The 18,113-nt window shown below is 31.8% G+C and overlaps 1 protein-coding gene across 1 annotated transcript; it reads right to left on the minus strand.

The window, feature by feature from the left end:
• Positions 1-11,113: 11,113 nt before the first annotated feature.
• Positions 11,114-18,113, minus strand: LOC134705890 (tyramine beta-hydroxylase-like). Its single transcript, XM_063564604.1, has 4 exons — positions 18,096-18,113; positions 16,274-16,460; positions 14,021-14,117; positions 11,114-11,642 (listed from the first exon to the last, which is right to left on the minus strand). Exons 1-4 carry the CDS (start codon positions 18,111-18,113, stop codon positions 11,114-11,116), a joined length of 831 nt encoding a protein of 276 aa, XP_063420674.1.

Consider the following 18,113-nt stretch of genomic DNA (forward strand, 5'->3'; position numbering starts at 1 on the left):
CCTTAATAAAGTAATTCGAAAAATTAATCAGAAATAACACGATGTTTTGATTTATACCAATTATATAAATCAAAACATAAAGGTTATTCCTGATTAATTTTCGAATTATTTTATAATTAAAGGCGTTAAGAAACCTTTTGTGACCCCACAGTTTAAATGCCTATTGTAGGTACGTCGTGAACAGTGGTCGTTACAGACAAACGTTCACGTAAATTGTCCCAGTCAATGGATGAATTTAATGTGTCAATCAATGGCCACAGCCACACTGTTTTGAATTACATTATATTACGCATTTTGATATAAAACAATGAGCCAACGATCATTATTTGAAGTTGATATGTCATAATGATCATAAGACATCGCTTTAAGTATTTAAATACTTTTTTTTATCAAAATTTTAAAACTTAACGATAACTCAAAGGAAAGAAAAAGGAAATACTCATATAAAGTTAGCCATATGACATGCATGAGATCTCATAAACATGTTTAACCCCGCCGCAATTTTGCGCCTGTCCCAAGTCAGGAGCCTCTGGCCTTTATTAGTCTTGTATGATTTAAAATTTTAGTTTCTTGTGTATAATTCGGAGTTTAGTATGACGTCAATTATCACTGTTCTATTATGCATATTTTTAGGGGCCAGCTGAAGGACACCTACGGGTGCGGGAATTTTCGCTACATTGAAGACCCATTGGTTGCCTTCGGCTGTTGTCTGCTCTATGGTCGGGAGGTTGTCGCTTTGACATATTCACCATATCCTTTCTCAATTTTATGGATTTAACTTAAGGTCAAGGAAAAGTAAATTGGCTATGTCACAGATTTTTCTACAATTTTGCACACTACCTTGGTTCGTTAAACTAATTAAAATGTATTACCAATGTTATTTAAACTGATCGGGCGAAGCTTACGTTTTAATTTGCATAAGGACAGTCTATTTGAAGATGTGTGTGGCAAGGATGATTACCGTTATAATTATTACTGATTTCTAATCACCTATCAGTGTTATCAAAGTAATTTACTAAAGAAGAACTGGACACTTCATTAATGAGTTTATCCTAAAACACCTATTCATAGATGGACTGGTTTGTGATGAGCGAACTGGTGAAACTCCGCCCAGTCAAGTGAAATAAATAGAGTAATACTTATCTCTTTTATTATCTGAAATCTTACTGATTGATTTTTTTCAAACTAGGTGAACATTACATGATATCAAGTAATCATATGTTCCTCGACTCTTTGTGTGTTTGTCTAATGATTAAACTGTTCATTAGTTGGTGGTAAAAAACGTCAAAAATATATGCTTAACATCATGCATCGCGATGACGTTACGATCATTTCGACGTTTTGTGTTGTTTTTTTGTTTACATTAAACTCCACTTTCAATGATATGTATCATAAAAATGATATAGGTGCCCGATCATTATTACATCATAAAAAATGTAAATGCATGTATCAACAACATATAGATGTTTTAAATCTATGCAGTAGAAATCTGAAATTTTGTGATTTTAAGACGAACCAGAGTTGTATGTTAAATTTTACCAACATCTGTAACATGGCCATTTTTCTGAAACTTGACCTTAAGTGTCATCAGGGTTAGAGTTAATTTGAATAGTATTCTTTTATGAAAAATATTAACAAATTTATTTTATCAAAATTTGGTGTGCGCAAGTTATCTCCCATCACTCGATCGATTATAATGGAAAATAGCTTGGGGCGTCCAACAATCTTAGTTCTTTTAATTTTCAACATATATGATCTTTCAAAATATTTCTAGTAATGAAAACGTATATAACGCTTAAAAAAACAAAGAGTTCAGAAAAGAATTATAAGTTTGTTCCCTTTTTTTTTTGTAAATACGACAGGTGTCTAGCTTTGAAAAAGTATCTGACGATTAAAAAATAAAGAGTTCAGAAAGGAATTGCACCATTTTAAAGTTTTGTCCCTCTATGTAAATAGTTTTGATTATTTGATTTTTTACACTTTTTGTTTGTACAATCTTTGCCAATCTGTAGGGCTAAGTTATTTTAATTGAATATATTAGTAATTTACAGACTTAGTTTCCAAAGTTAATGTTTTCATGTACAAGTCTTTTTGTAAATAATGATCTTTGAAATATATTTCCAATTTTCAATAGTTTTTAGAAATTTCCCGATGCTTGAAAAGAAACGAGTTCGATAAATTATTGAATACTTGAGGTTTGTCCCTTCGTGTAAAAACTTTTTCATTTGACATTTAAAAATTTATTCTTTTATTTTCATTGCCACTTATAGCAACGCTTTATATTCTATGTTACCATTAGTTTTTAATGAAACGTGTATTTTATTGTATCGTACGCGTCGCACATTCCTGAATACTTTTATCTTATGAGTGTTTGGTTTGATCATGGACAACGTATTTCAACACATTTGAAATCTGCATCTGGTGCAGGAAAATTGGTACCGTTATTGTTATTGAAACAACATTTTAATATAAAAATAGCAAATGTTGATCTGTACAAATATTACGACGTCCAGCTAAAACTAAATAGTATGTTTCTAATAGAAAATACTTATCATTTCTTTGAAGAAAATAATAAAGTGATTTAGGTTTCTCTTATTATATGATTTAATTAATTATCTAAGTTACCATTATTATTTTTATCAAATGTTTTTTTTATTGTACCATAGCTAATTACTTTGTATTTTTCTTTATGTCTTTGGTGATGTTATGGTCAACGTACCTTTCATCATTTGAAAATGCATGTTTACGATAAACACTGAACCATGCAAATATTAGGCATTTCCAGGTAAAACAACGAGCCAACGAATTTTGTTTGAAATTGATATGTCAAGAAAAAATGCATGTTATTTTCATGTTATGGCGGTTTTTTCTTTTTTAAAAGACACAAAAATTAAAATTACTTAAAGTTAAAGAAATAGGAAATTCTCAGATAGTTGTAATTATTGAAATGTCTAATCAAGTTTAGATAGTTTTGAGGAGTTACCTGACGCTTTACAGAGAAGATTAGAAAATTAGTTCATGACTAGGTCTTGACCCTTGATGTAAATAGCTTTATTTGTTCTTTGAAAATGTACACACAAGTTTTAGAAAAAGTTTAACTCTTGTATTGTCTTTCCTCCTAATATAAACGCGTTATATTATTTGTGTATTTGTATCTTGCGTGTTTTGATTTATCATGCTTCACGCATTTTCGATCATTTGAAATTGCATTTTTAAGACAAAAAAAATGTGCAAATTTTATTCAATTCGAGGTAAAACAATGAGTCATCGTTTAGTTGTTTTTAATTAAATGGCAAATCGTATAAGTTTGTGATTTTCAAATTACTGTCTTGATAATTAGTATAAATATAAGAACAACAAGAGGATTAGATACTTTTTTGCCATGTTGATATGTATTTTAACAGTCATCAATTTAAAAGCTTAAATTTCTATTTCCTTTATTTCTGATTGTTTACAAACTATTCATTTTATACAAATTGTCAATAGCTAGCTTTCACTCCATCTTTCAACAATGTTTTGGACGTTCACTGTCTTGGTTTATCATCATCTTTCCAAGCGTAAATACTTTTTTAAAGCTTCATATCGATTTGAAGAAAATATTTCGGTTTAACACCTTTGAATATAAATACGCTCATAAACTTGCAGTGAGATGAGAGTTATTTTTTTTCTCCGTGTTGAAGGCCTCACTGTGACTTTTAAATGAAGATCAGCAATACAAGTGCAGTTCTGTTGCTTTTGTATATTCCTTTGTTTGTTGCTGTGCATGTACTTTTTTGTCATTGATGGATACCCCATAACGTTTGTGTTTTTATTATGTGTTAATTTGAAATTAACTCTTTTGTTTTGTATTGTGTTTGCTATAATTATTTACGCTTTAAATTCACATTTTGCATATTTTTTATAAAATATTTATTGTATTGTATCATAGTTCTTATCCTGTGAATCTTTGGTTTTATCATGGTCAAAGTATTAGTTTTAAATAAGTATTTGCGATGACAAAAACATAATGTTTTTGAGCACCAATAGAAAGAAAAAATAGATAGTTTATCTGAAATTATTTTGAGCATATTTTACCTAAAGACTTGGCGATCTTATTTTTTCCATAGATAAAAAATGATTATTCTAATTGTGATATTTATATTTTACTCGTACCACATTAAACGGGAGTATTTTATGCTCAAGTGATAAAGCAACTGTTGAAAAGCAGGGTACAGTTTGACACCAATTCTATGCAGCACATTGTATTTGAGTTTTTTTTTAATATGTAGTACTAGTATATCATTTTCTCCAAAACAAATGCTGTGCTTGTGCAGTTAAACTGATAGAACTTGTAGAATGTAATGAAAAAGTTCTAAAAAGTCCATTTTAAAATGATGAAACATTGACAAACTGGACTTAAATAATGCTTTTCTCAAAATAATTTTATCTTTGCGCTAAATCTGCTGAATGTGTAATCATTGAATACCAAGCGATTTGTTCATCCGTTTCAAAAGAGAAATATTAAATTATGTTAAAACTTGAGGAATTTATTTGAATTATGTTTTTGTTAAATAGTAAATTTAAAGTGACACAATTTCAAATTTATCACTGCTACTTTTATGCAGCTGTTTAATTCTTTCACTTATAACTGTAACTAACATAGTATTTAGAAACTAAATAAAAACTTATTAAGATATTAGAGTTATATTTTTTTACACAAGCTTTGCGTTCTGACTGTGTATGACTCATCAATGGCACTCGAATCAAAACAGCGAGACAAATTAAAAACTAGTAAGTCCATTATATACTTAACAAAATCAAAAACTAATATTCAATGGAACAAATGAAACACAACATGCCATACTTCTGACTTGGTACGGGCATTTCAAAAGAAAGTGTTGTGTTTAAACTGTTTTTTGTACATAGCTAAACCTCTCATGTATCTATGACAGCTGCTTGTAGTTTAGCTATGTTTACAAAATTAGCTGAGCAAAATAAATACGGATAAAAAAAAATCGACAAAAACTTATGCCTGTGGGCAGAAACAATACTTACTTGTTCTCGAAATATTTATAGAAGCAGATAGTGTTTATAAACCCCAAAAAATTACCGTATCATTAATATTGCATGTTAACACTCATATGCTGTCTACTGACCATTTGGCACAAAACTAGCAGCGGCTTTTATCCAGTAACTGTATCAAATCAAGGCACAGGTCTTGTTTTTTAATTTATGTTTCCAATATACAGCCCGAGAAGTGATTGAATTGATGTTTCTTTACTGTCAAAATTAGCTACGTTATCGAAAAACTTAATTGAGTAGTGACCGAACTATTGGTACTTTAACGTTAAAAAGATTGACAATGCTGACGAACCTTCATGTGTCGATAATCAAGTTTAATACCGATAATATTGAAAATATTTCTAATAATATGAAACAAAATATGTCCATGTATCATTTCGATTGGGCGAAAAGTAGTCATTTCTTAAAAGTCAGAACAGAAAAAAAAAAGATTTATGAAAGGACGTCGTGATAGTACTATTTCCTTTAAAATTTTACCCAAAACTAAAAGAAATATACTGGTGAACAATTAAAAAAGGTGTTTGATACATAGGAATGAAGTCCTTAATTTTTTTCGGACTACAATGTTTACCGTATGTGAGATGGATTTGAATTCAATCAATAACTTTGAATTATAATACCATGGCCAGAACCTGACAGTTTTTAACAGTGTACAAATGAAAATCGTCTATTAGAAAGCAATGGTTTTCTAGTTCGGGTTTGAAAAGGAAATTTTGCCTTTTCTTGAGCCTGTTTTGTACATTTAGTTTAACAGATATGATCTAATGGAAATTTTCACATGGAACCTTCGGTAAATAGGAAAATGAAAAGATACCAGAGAGACCACACTCCATTCGTGAGAATAACGGAGGGAATTTAAAAATTTAGAAGTCTCAACAAGGCTTTGAACAAGGGTGGAATCTCACTCCTTCTGAAAAGCTCTAAATCGCCCCAACCTGTACATACGTTTGGTCATCAAGAGATTCTGGTTTCTCTTTTTGTGTGTTTTAAACATTCAATTCGGATTAAATTTTGAATTTTATTTACCGAAACATTTCCGTACATTAAATCTTAGGACGGTCAGAACATTTTAAGGACGCAACAGATCGCGGTACAATTTTAAGTAGTACATAGATGGGCAATAATTCAGCTTCCTGTACATGTTCACGAAGTTCTAAATTTTGAATGTTGATTTCTTTAAAAAACACCATTTTTTTACAATAAAAAATCTCAAAATGTCCGTTAACAATGAAAAAGTTTGACCATGAAAAATCACATATCTAAGAAAAGCAGTCGTTTAATTGATTATAAGAAAGTTTCAGTATATCATGTCAAATTTCTGTAATTTGAGAGTTTTCCTTTAGTTACAAATGTAGCTCCATGTCTGATGGTGAAATAAAAATGAATGTCTCAGAAAGGTCGCACCAACTGTTTCTACAGCTAAGATCAGTTACATGTAACATGATCTCGTCGATTCGCACGACGAAGCCATTGTTTATGACAGAACACACATTCTAGATTATGTATTTTTGTTTCCGTCAGTTCGAAAGTATTTGATCAATTCAAATCCTTTGTATTTCATAATATGTGTCATGAACAAAGACATATGTTCGATTGAATAATGTTTCCTCGTAACACATGATAGAAATTTCGGAGATCCCGTATTTGATCCTTCACCGTTATAATGAAAATGCCAATGACAGAGGTTGGTTCAATATAAAAAAAAACGTTGGACATGCAATATTTTGTCGATGAAGAAAATTAAATTATGTCACTTCTGAAATAAGTTTGTCGATAATGTAACTTATTCTGACGGTAAAGAAATGCGAATTCGATCACTACTCTGTTACGGGCTGCATTACAATTTATACTGCAACTAGTTGTTTTTTATTTCCTAAAAATGGTAGTATAACTATATTTTGTATAATGTTAATTTCATTATGGAACATTTTCTCCGTTACAGTTGGTGGACAAATGACCCAGCTCACATTACAATATTCCAATATTATTTCTCCTCAAATGAACTATAGTATATGACAGAAGGGTCATGGAGTTAAGATAAGAAGAAACGTTCAGCTATCAGACCAAACATCAGAAAAAAAGATTTTCGAAAAACGTAGATCTTACAAACTTAGTCATATCATCCATCGATGATTATATATACATAAAATTGAGAAAGGAAATGGTGAATATGTCAAAGCGACAACCACCCGACCATAGAGCAAACAACAGCCGAAGGCAACCAATGGGTCTTCAATGTAGCGCGAATTGCCGCACCCGTAGGTGTCATTCAGCTGGCCCCTAAAAATATGCATAATAGTACAGTGATAATGGACGTCATACTAAACTCCGAATTATACACAAGAAACTAAAATTTAAAATCATACAAGACTAACAAAGGCCAGAGGCTCCTGACTTGGGACAGGCGCAAAATTGCGGCGGGGTTAAACATGTTTATGAGATCTCAACCCTCCCCTATACCTCTAGCCAATGTAAAAAAGTAAAAGAATAACAATACGCACATTAAAATTCAGTTCAAGAGAAGTCCGAGTCCGATGTAAAAAGATGTAACAAAAGAAAATAAATAAAATGACAATAATACATAAATAACAACAGACTTCTAGCAGTTAACTGACATGCCAGCTCCAGACCTCAATTAAACTGATTGAAAGATTCTGTCTTCATCATATGAATATCAGGTACAATCCCTCCCGTTAGGGGTTTAGTATCATACTATCATAAAATATATGAGAAGAACATAACCCGTGTCATGCCAACAACTGATTTTTAGAAATACATGTGTTTAGTTCCGATGCAAAGACCCTATCAGTGAATCAATGTTAAAGCCAAAATATGCAATCTTTAATGACCTGACAACAGTATCGTAACTATATCCCCTTTTAATAAGTCTATTTAAAGGTTTTGTTAGTTTCTGAGGAGAATACTGACATTTTTGTGCTTTATAAAGAATATTTCCATAAAAAATTGGATGTGAAATACCTGAACGTATAAGATGTCTGCATGTTGAGTTATATTTACGAATTATTTCCTTATACCGGTGATAAAATTTAGTAAATGTTTTGACCAGTTTGTGATATCGGTGTAATAATTTTTTAGTAATACATAAATTTCTCTGATAAAATCTAATACGTTGTTACAAACACGAGCGAATCGTACAAGTTGAGCTTATATAAACACCACAAGATGGTGACAAGGGAACGTCACCATCTAAAAATGGATAATTAACAATAGGAAATGAAAAAATCATCTCTTTTATCATAAATTTTTGTATTAAGCTTCCCGTTTATGATATAGATATCAAGGTCGAGGAAAGGGCAGTGGTCATTGTTATCATTAGCTTTATTTAAAGTAAGTTCTACAGGATAAATTTCTTTAGTATACATACTGAAGTCGTCATTATTGGGAGCCAATATATCATCCAAATATCTAAAAGTATTGTTAATTTTTTGTATCAAATGTTGTTTTGATGAGTCTTTGCTAATTTTAGTCATAAATTGTAACTCATAACAATACAAAAACAGGTCCGCATTAAGTGGTGCACAGTTAGTCCCCATTGGAATTCCAATAACTTGACGATATACGGAATCCCCAAAGCGAACAACAATGTTATCAAGTAAAAATTCAAGCACATACATAGTATCAAAGCATGTCCAATTGACATAGTTCTTGCACACTGATGTACAATGCATCAAAACAGAAAGACAACGTAGATACTAATATAACAAACTAATAGATAAGACAAGGCTAGCATCATAAAACACAATAATACAAACAATATTTCAGACAGAAAGTAACGAAGTAGCAAACTATGATTATGTCCTGATTCAAGTCAGGAATATGGCAGTTGCTATCTAATAGTTCTTTTCTATGTATGTTGCATTTTGGTTTGTATTTTGTGTTCTGTTGTATCGTTGTTTTCACATTATAGTTGATTTGTTTCTCTCGGTTTTTGTTTGTAACGCGGATTTTTTTCCTCTCAAATCGATTTATGACTTTTGAACAGCGGCATACTATTGTTGCATTTATAACCTCCCATTTAATTAAAAACAAAAATTAGTGGAAAGAAGGCGAAATTACAAACAGATTTACAAAACAATTAAACAGACATAACAAATTGAGCAACACGAACTCGACTAAATAATGTGGTTGATCTCAAGCAAATAGTTGACTCATTTGCTCATAGTAAGTACTACTAGTATATATAAGAAAAACGTAATCATGTACTGTAGTACGACGCTAGTTTCAAACTGACGTGGAAAGGAAACACCCGGCCACCGATAGCTTCATTCTTATGAAGCCCAGGTGTTCGTGTGGTCTAGCGGGACGGCTACAATGCAGGCAATTTGGTGTCGCGATATCTCAGTAGCATCGGTTTGAATCCTGGCGAGGGAAGAACAAAAAATTGGCGAAAGCAAATTTACAGATCTAACATTTCGCCAATTTTTTGTTCTTCCATCGCCGGGTTTCGAACACATGCTACTGAGGTATCGTGACACCAAGGTGTTACTAAGTTAACCAGTTGTCTTCCGCAATCTTGAAATGTAAAATAGCAGAAAATCATATAATTCATCAAGAGACGTGTGTATATAAATAAAGAAAATTATATGTTTTTATAATAAATAAATTTGGTTGGCCCATCCTTTCTATTATATTTTATAGTAAAGCATGATTTACTACATTTTGAAATTTACCTTTAAAAATGATTTTAATACAGACCCCTCATCTACCTGAATCTAAGATTGCTGTATAAAACAAAAATCTTGCCAACAAACATAATACTTTGTCAATGAATATTTTACAATTTTATACAAATATCAAATAAGTAAACATAAATCATGTCTTTGATCTATCTGTAATATAAGCGGTCCGCCACCGTATCGATAATAGTTTATATCAAGTTCATACATTTTGACGAGGTAGTTAGGACACAGTGCATGAATGCTAACGTATGAAAATTAACAGGTGTGTATTCAGGTAGCCATTCATTTAAATTAAAAAAAGAAAATTGATATTCATCAACCTACTGAAATATTATTAATTTTGTTATACTATTCCTTGTTTCTGGTATAATGGCATGTTTTGAAACGTAAATGGAACACAGCCATACGTATATCATAATAAAAGAGTAGAAACACAATCCAGTGTATATCTGAAAACAGTTTTTTATTACATGACCACATTGGTTTTTGTTGTTCACGTTCAGAAAATTCAGCAAATCTAGGCAACCATTTTAGTTTGAGTTATCTACCCTTGTTCATAGCTGTTGTAGTTGAATACATTATTAAAACAAATAGATTCATACACCTTTCACAATTTACTGATATGTTTTTCTTACAATTGACTAGTTTTCGTGGCTATTATAATTACATAATAAAACATCATTTAAGGTAAATATAAGGCCTGAAATTTAAAGCTATCAGGCCAGTAACCGGACGGTTTTGGCTACATTTTATGCAATATGTACCCAAAACTTCTTAAGTGTTACTTTCATTAAAGGGCTACATGTTTTGTTTGTTATCTTCCTATTTTTTATGTATTGCACCTGATAATAACCAATACTGAAACAAATTTGTGATGCAAATAATGAAGATAACATCTACCTACGACCTATTGACTTTTATTGACTCTTAATTTTTTTACCGGATTTGTTATCACATATTAAGCAACACGACGGGTGCAACATGTGGAGCAGGATCTGCTATCCCTTCCAGAGCAGCCGAGATCACCCCTAGTTTTTGGTGGGGTTCGTGTTGATAGTTTTCTATGTTGTGTCATAAATACTATTGTTTGTCTGTTTGTCTTTTTCATTTTTAGCCATGGCGTTGTCAGTTTATTTTCTATTTATGATTTTGACTGTCCCTCTGGTATCTTTCGTCCATCTTTTATTGGGTTTTGTTAACTCATTTGTATGTGCCGTTCTGTTGATAAAGTTTTCAACTTAAATAGACCATCTTATTGGATGATTACGGAGTTCTTTCTCGATATGTTTGCATAAATTTTATGGCTAATTGATAAAATAAACCTTGTAAATTTGATTTTATGAGAACACTAGCTAGGGAATATACATCAAAGCTAAAGTTAAAAATAGACAGAAACTATATGCCTTTACATTGTCACTTTTGTTTTCTCGAAAACAGTCTTTTATTAAACTAATGGAAGGATATTTTCTCTGTAACTTAAAGATCATAAAATCTCCTAGATCACCGCGTAAGCATTCATGTTCTCGTAGATTTCGGACTTTTTCAGTACAGTTCGAAGAACACGTAGTATCACAGTGCATAGCTAGTTCAATCATCATGAATCCAATATATTCATTACCACCAGACAGGAAGTCCTTCCACCTACATCCATCAATTATTCCGCCAAATTGTGGCATATATCTTTTACATTTTTCAACTGTTTTCCATGTTGTACAGTATGGCAGTGCTATATTTTGTGCAGGATAATATGTGATAAATCCGTAGCACATTTCATCGGAAGTTCCTTCGCCAAAGAAAATAGTTTCGTTTGACGATAGAGAGGAATATGTGCATGTAGTTCTAATTTCATCCCCAGGACGAATCCTTATAGGAGGATCAAATCTACAATGAAAATATTTTATTTTAAATGTGATTTAAGTGTGTGTTAAAAGTATGTGATTTAAATGTGTGTTAAAAGTATGTGATTTAAGTGTGTGTTAAAAGTATGTGATTTAAGTGTGTGTTAAAAGTATGTGATTTAAGTGTGTGTTAAAAGTATGTGATTTAAGTGTGTGTTAAAAGTATGTGATTTAAATGTGTGTTAAAAGTATGTGATTTAAGTGTGTGTTAAAAGTATGTGATTTAAGTGTGTGTTAAAAGTATGTGATTTAAGTGTGTGTTAAAAGTATGTTTCAAATTTAAATTTCACAAAAAATCTCTTTTAAAACAGACAAACATAGATGTCTTTTAGATATTTATTTAAAAAAAGAAGATGTGGTGTGATTGCCAATGAGACAGCTATCCACAAAAGACCAAATGACAGCAAAATTGACGACTATATGTCATTATACGATCTTCAACAATGAACAAAGCCCATACCGCATATGCAGATATAAAAGGCCCCGAAATGACCATATAAACAATTCAAACGACAGTTGTCTTGGATGCTGTCTCGGTGACCACATACATCTACTTTATATGTATCTTTTTTTTATTTTAGGTTATTAAATATCCCTTATACTTAAATCTTGGCATCTATGATGAGTTTATTTACCACTTAACATGTTTGTATATCAAGACAACAGAACGTATAGGTCAATCTTCTCATCAAACTTCTATTTTTTTTCTGCAATACTATTGATGATTATAACATTATTTGAGACGCACGCACACTTCCCCAGTAAACAAATATGAATTATGTATTACCGTATAAGGATGGAAAAGATAAGGTCAATTTCGGGAAAAAAATTAAGAATCTTCAATGGTGTGCTTTATTTGGACCTGTGTTTTCAGGAGTCACTGATGAATCTTATGTACATGTAGAAAACATGTGCGTCTAGTAAATACAATTTTTAATCTTGAAACCTATCAGGAGTTTATCTACGTAATTAGATATTTTGAATATGTTGAACACATGTATTCCATCGAACATAGACAACGGATTTAACAGATACAGTTATAAGTAAAATATGTGGTATGTATAAATAGCAATGTGAAAACTCTCGATCCAAGTCACAATTTGTAAATCACTTAAATATTAAAGCACGCCTTTCAACATGGTTCCTTGGTTCGCAACGAACAGCAAACCATCAACGGCATTAAAAATGAGTAGTGAAGTCCGTCTCATCTCTTGACTTATATTTAGAAATTGACAATAAGGGTCGGTTAAAAAAAAAAACTTACAAAATATATATCTTTCCAAATTGTGATTTTTCTATTTCTTTGTAGCAATATTCTAGCAGTTCCTGAATACGTAGTTTATATCTCCAATGCGATACAATATTCCATGGCTTTCATTTGCTATGATGATTTGTTTGAGAAAGGGTTGCTGCGAACAAAGGAACTGTATATCCAAGATTTTGATAGGTTAGCGTTGTATCTGCTTAATATCCTTTCGGAGCATATACGATTAGCTTACTTGAGATTGTGTTGCTCAGTCTCTAGTGTGTGTTGTGTAAAATTGGATGCCTGCTGGTCTGTTACTTTTTAGCCATGGCTTTATCGGTTTATATTTCTAATTATGAGTTGGAATGTCCGTTTGATATCTATTGCCTCTCTTTTACAAATTTGAATGATTCGCATTTATGTAGGCACTAGTAAACTATGTCACTCTCTAATAATCATGAAATAGCTGGTTTTATATTCATGATGCCCTCTTTTTGATTAAAATAATAGTACACCGGTTAAAACTAAAATTTACTACAAAAGAGATTTGACGGACGCCATCAGGAGTTGGTTGACCGTTGTGGAATATCAGTTATACAGATGATATCAGATATGTTCCTTATGTCGTAATTATCAAACCCGTTCTCTTTTCGTGAATGTGACCTACCGAATTAGACTTTTTACAGGCTTTGTAATAACATGAGCAACACGACAGATGCTACATGTGAAGCAGCACCTGAAATCACCCCCAGTTTTTGGTGGGGTTTATGTTTTTGTTGTGCCCGTATTTGTGATATTTGATCACGCATCTCTGTCAATATAATGGAATTTGATGCATCTGTCATACAAGTGAGAGATTTAACGCTATGCCTCAAGGTCCAATTCGCCATGTTCTACACATGAAATGCCAGTACCAAGTCAGGAATATGACAGTTGTTGTCCATTCGTTTGATGTTTTTATCATCCTGATTTTGCCATTTGATTGAGATTTTCCGTTTTGAACTTTACTCGGAATTCAGTATTTTTGAGATTTATACTTTATACATAATCGTGACAGATGAAACAAACAAGTCATTCTACCAGCTTTTGAGTTATAAAATAAGTAATGCACTCACTGATAAAATACTGGTTTGTCATATGTATATTCCTCCTCATGAGTAATGTCTCTTATTTTCTTGTTTCCTCTGTATATCTCTATATTTTGTTGTATACCTACAAAACGCATATATACTGATATTATAATGCAATTGATATGTTTATTGTCATGTACATAATAAGTTAACAATATCAACGAAAATAAACATATAAATCGGCTGTTGTCTGCTCTATGTTCGGGTTTTTGTCGCTTTGACACATTCCCCATTTCATTTATACAATTATTTAAATCCAGTAATCCTAAGTTCGTGTAATTTTTTAATGTTAAAAGAAATATATGATCCCAATTTATTTACTTGTGGTGGTGTTGATGGTTCGAGAATAAAAATCAACTTTTAAGCAGAAAAATCATGATCAGCAATACTTCCAAATTTCAGATTCCTATCTAATTTATAGATATAAGAAGATGTGATTTGTTTCATTCTAATATGTAATGTTGATTGGCTAACAGCATTCACTAGTCATTCAGAAATTAACCTTCATTTCAAAATTAAATGTAACATTCACGATGACACGAGCTTCCGCAATAAAGTGTACAAGTAAATACTAGTAGTTGATAAAAATCGTGTTTCATGATCCTAGCAAAACAGTGTAGTGTTGACTGCTTCTTTAAATACTTTTATGGGGTTGAAAAAGCATTGACCGTGCGCTAATATTTAGAATGAAGCACTGGTATTGCTTCGTTTCAGGTTGGTCAACGTAGAAATAAGTATATTGTTTTAGGGAAGTGAACCTGCTTTGTATAAAAATCACTGTGATTCACACAAAACAATATCTGAAACTGATATTATCAAGATGCTTGATTTCTTGATTGACAGCATATTAATTACGTTTGGAGGCCATGTTTTACAACAAACTATCAACATTCTCATGGGAACTAATTGTGCCCCTCTTTTTGTCGACTTATTCCGTTATTCTTATGAGGCTGAATTCAAAACAAGATTTTTTTAGGAAGAAAGCAAAGAAGTTGACAATATCCTTTAACTTTACGTTCCACTATAAACATGATAAAGAAAATGCCTGTACGTACTAAGTCAGGAATATGACAGTTGTTATCCATTCGTTTGATGTGTTTGAACTTTGATTTTGCTATTTGATTTGGGACTTTCCTTTTTGAATTTTCCTCGGAGTTCAGTATTTTTGTGTTTATACTTTTTATCTCACTAAATAATTCATAACTGGGTGATTATGTTGAACGCATTCTAGCAGGGCCTCTATAAGGTGTATATATTTCCCCATTGATACGATATTCCCGTGCTTGTATTTTCTATCATGATTTCATTGATAGAGAGTTGCTTCTTACAGGGAAGCAAGTAAACCAGAGTTCCAAATGGTGAAGTTTGAATCATGTCTTCGTAAATTTTACGAACGCCATTACGAGTTGGTTGACCGTTATGAAATATCCGTTTCACAGATGATATTGGATATATCCCTTGTGTAGTATCTACACTCCTTTAACATTTTAACGAATATGTCATACCGAATTAGACTATTAACCGGATTTGTATTAACATGAGCAACAGGACATGTGGAGCAGGATCTGCTTACCCTTCTGGAGCACCTGAGATCATCCCATGTTTTTTTTGGTGGGGTTCGTTTTGCTTAGTCCTTAGTTTTCTATATATGTTGTGTCTTGTATACTATTATTTGTCTGTGTCTTTTTCTTTTTTAGCCATGGTGTTGTCAGTTTTTTTTCGATCTATGCGTTTATATGTTTCTCTGGTATCTTTCGCCCCTCTTTTGACATACCCCTGATTCATCCACTGTCTGCTCAGACACTGGTGATGTTTTACAAAGTTTGAGTAGTTGCTGCATGATCTTGAATAACGAATAAGTTTGGAAATATATATCCCACATGCAGGTGAAGTTGGTAAATTGCTACTTAGATGGATATTCAAAATTTCAAGACTAAAATTGTCTCGTTTGTCATAGATTTTGGTACTGAGATGACCCTGTAAGTCAATTTCGGGGGTATCAGTCTAAAAATAAGTCGTGGAAAGTTGTGTATGTTGTTTCTTTAATTTCTAGTTCTGATCAGTTCTAGAGGATACATTTGTATATGAATGGAACCAATTCAAAAAAGTTTGGATTGTAAATGGAAAGAACACCATAAATATATATGAATGTAAAATTAAATGACTTGGCTTATTTGATCTCTGAATACAACTAGCTGAACAAACAAAACTGTGTTCTACTTTACGGTGGTATTTTACCTTTATAATGCATATGGTTAACTGCTCTTGTAATAAAAACACCTTTCGGAAACATCACTTCTGTACAGGCACTGGAACAGCTCGAACGGAAGCTTATGTTAGGAACTCGCGGTGGAATGTTTAGGTACTCTTGTCCCACAGCAAACATGACAGCTTCGTATTGTAGAAGATTTGGAGTATAAAAAAGCTATAAAAATAGAACTAATATTACATTTTTATATGAGTTAGCAAATGATTTTCCAGTATTTTCATGCTTTAGCTCTAGTTAAGTAAATTCAAACAGAGGTTCTGGTGAGGAAGCTATTCTTGTAAGGGAAAAAAATGATTTTAAGACTTGTAATTTATTTGTTGATAATGACATAATTTGAGCTGTCAAATTATCCAAGCGTGGTTATGAAAGTTTATGTATCATAGGTACTTTACTACCATCAACAAATCATTCAGCTGAAGAGTATTTACAATATTTTTAAACTGTGTGATGTATTTATGATAGAATGTCAGTTGATTGTGTAACAGTAATAGGTGGCGATTTTAATACTGATATTGCAGTAACAAGTTTAAGTAGTAAATCAAAAAATGTCATAGACTTCATTACAAAAAATAATTTATCTCCTGTCCCATTGATGTACGATCGTAAAGGCCCTGATTTTAGATTTAGGTCTAAAGATATGACACGTAAAACTATGATTGATTATATTTTCATTCCAGAATTATTTTGTAATGGCTTTACAAATTTAGAAGTCAGAAATGACTGTCCTTTTAATGTTTCAGATCATTATCCTATTTTGATTTTCTTATATATGAACTTGCTATGTAATACATCAAATAGATTTAATCTTTATCGTAAAGTTCTAATGTGGTCGAAATGTGATGAATGGGAGAAGAAATATTATCAAACAGAACTACACAAATTACTAAATTTTGAAGTTTTACCTTTGAACTCGTGTGAAATAAACGAAAATTACATAGAACATATAAACTCAAATATTGTAAATGTTGTGCATATCGCTACAAATTCTTGTATCCCCACTGGAAAATTTAGACATTATCTAAAACCGTACTGGAAAAGTAACAGCTTAGATTATTACCACAATAAGCAACGACAAGCTCGTAAAACGTGGCTGTCAATGGGACAGACACGAAACAACGACAATATTTTTTATAAACAGTATAAAGATCAGAAAAGAGAATTTCGAAAGCATAAACGTAATGCAGAGCGATTGTGGGAATCTGAAAAATTTGCTGATGTGCAAGAAGCAGCCGAAATGGACATTTTTATCGTGTAGTGCGAAAGCATAGACAACAAAAATCGCCAACAACTTGTTTGAATTATGATGGAAATACAGCAACTAATAACGGGGATATTTGCAAGTTGTGGAGTACTTATTTTATCGATTTGTATACTTTTAATGAACACGAAAATGACAATTTTGATCAATATATGGATGTCACAGAAAAAAATCGTGAATATAGCAGTCAAATTAGCAAACTGTTTAATGTTTTTTTCGATGTGCCCTACACTAAAGATGAAATATATGAGCAAATTAAAACTTTAAAATGTGGTAAGGCTCCAGGACCGGACTATGTATGCAACGAACATATAATATACGGTGGTAATACCTTGTTGAAATGGATTTGTTATATTTTTAATACTATACTTATAATATATATTACTATATCGACATGGCATAATTATTTGATAAGATCTGGCACGACGGACTTTTTCTAAAATTGAAAGAAGTCGGTGTAACTGTTAAATTATGGAACATCTTTTCATGTCTTACAAATCTGCTAGTGCACATGTGCAATATAATGGACTTACTAGTGACAATTTCTCCAT

The sequence above is a fragment of the Mytilus trossulus genome, chromosome 2, assembly GCF_036588685.1.
Source record: "Mytilus trossulus isolate FHL-02 chromosome 2, PNRI_Mtr1.1.1.hap1, whole genome shotgun sequence".
Classification (NCBI taxonomy): domain Eukaryota; kingdom Metazoa; phylum Mollusca; class Bivalvia; order Mytilida; family Mytilidae; genus Mytilus; species Mytilus trossulus.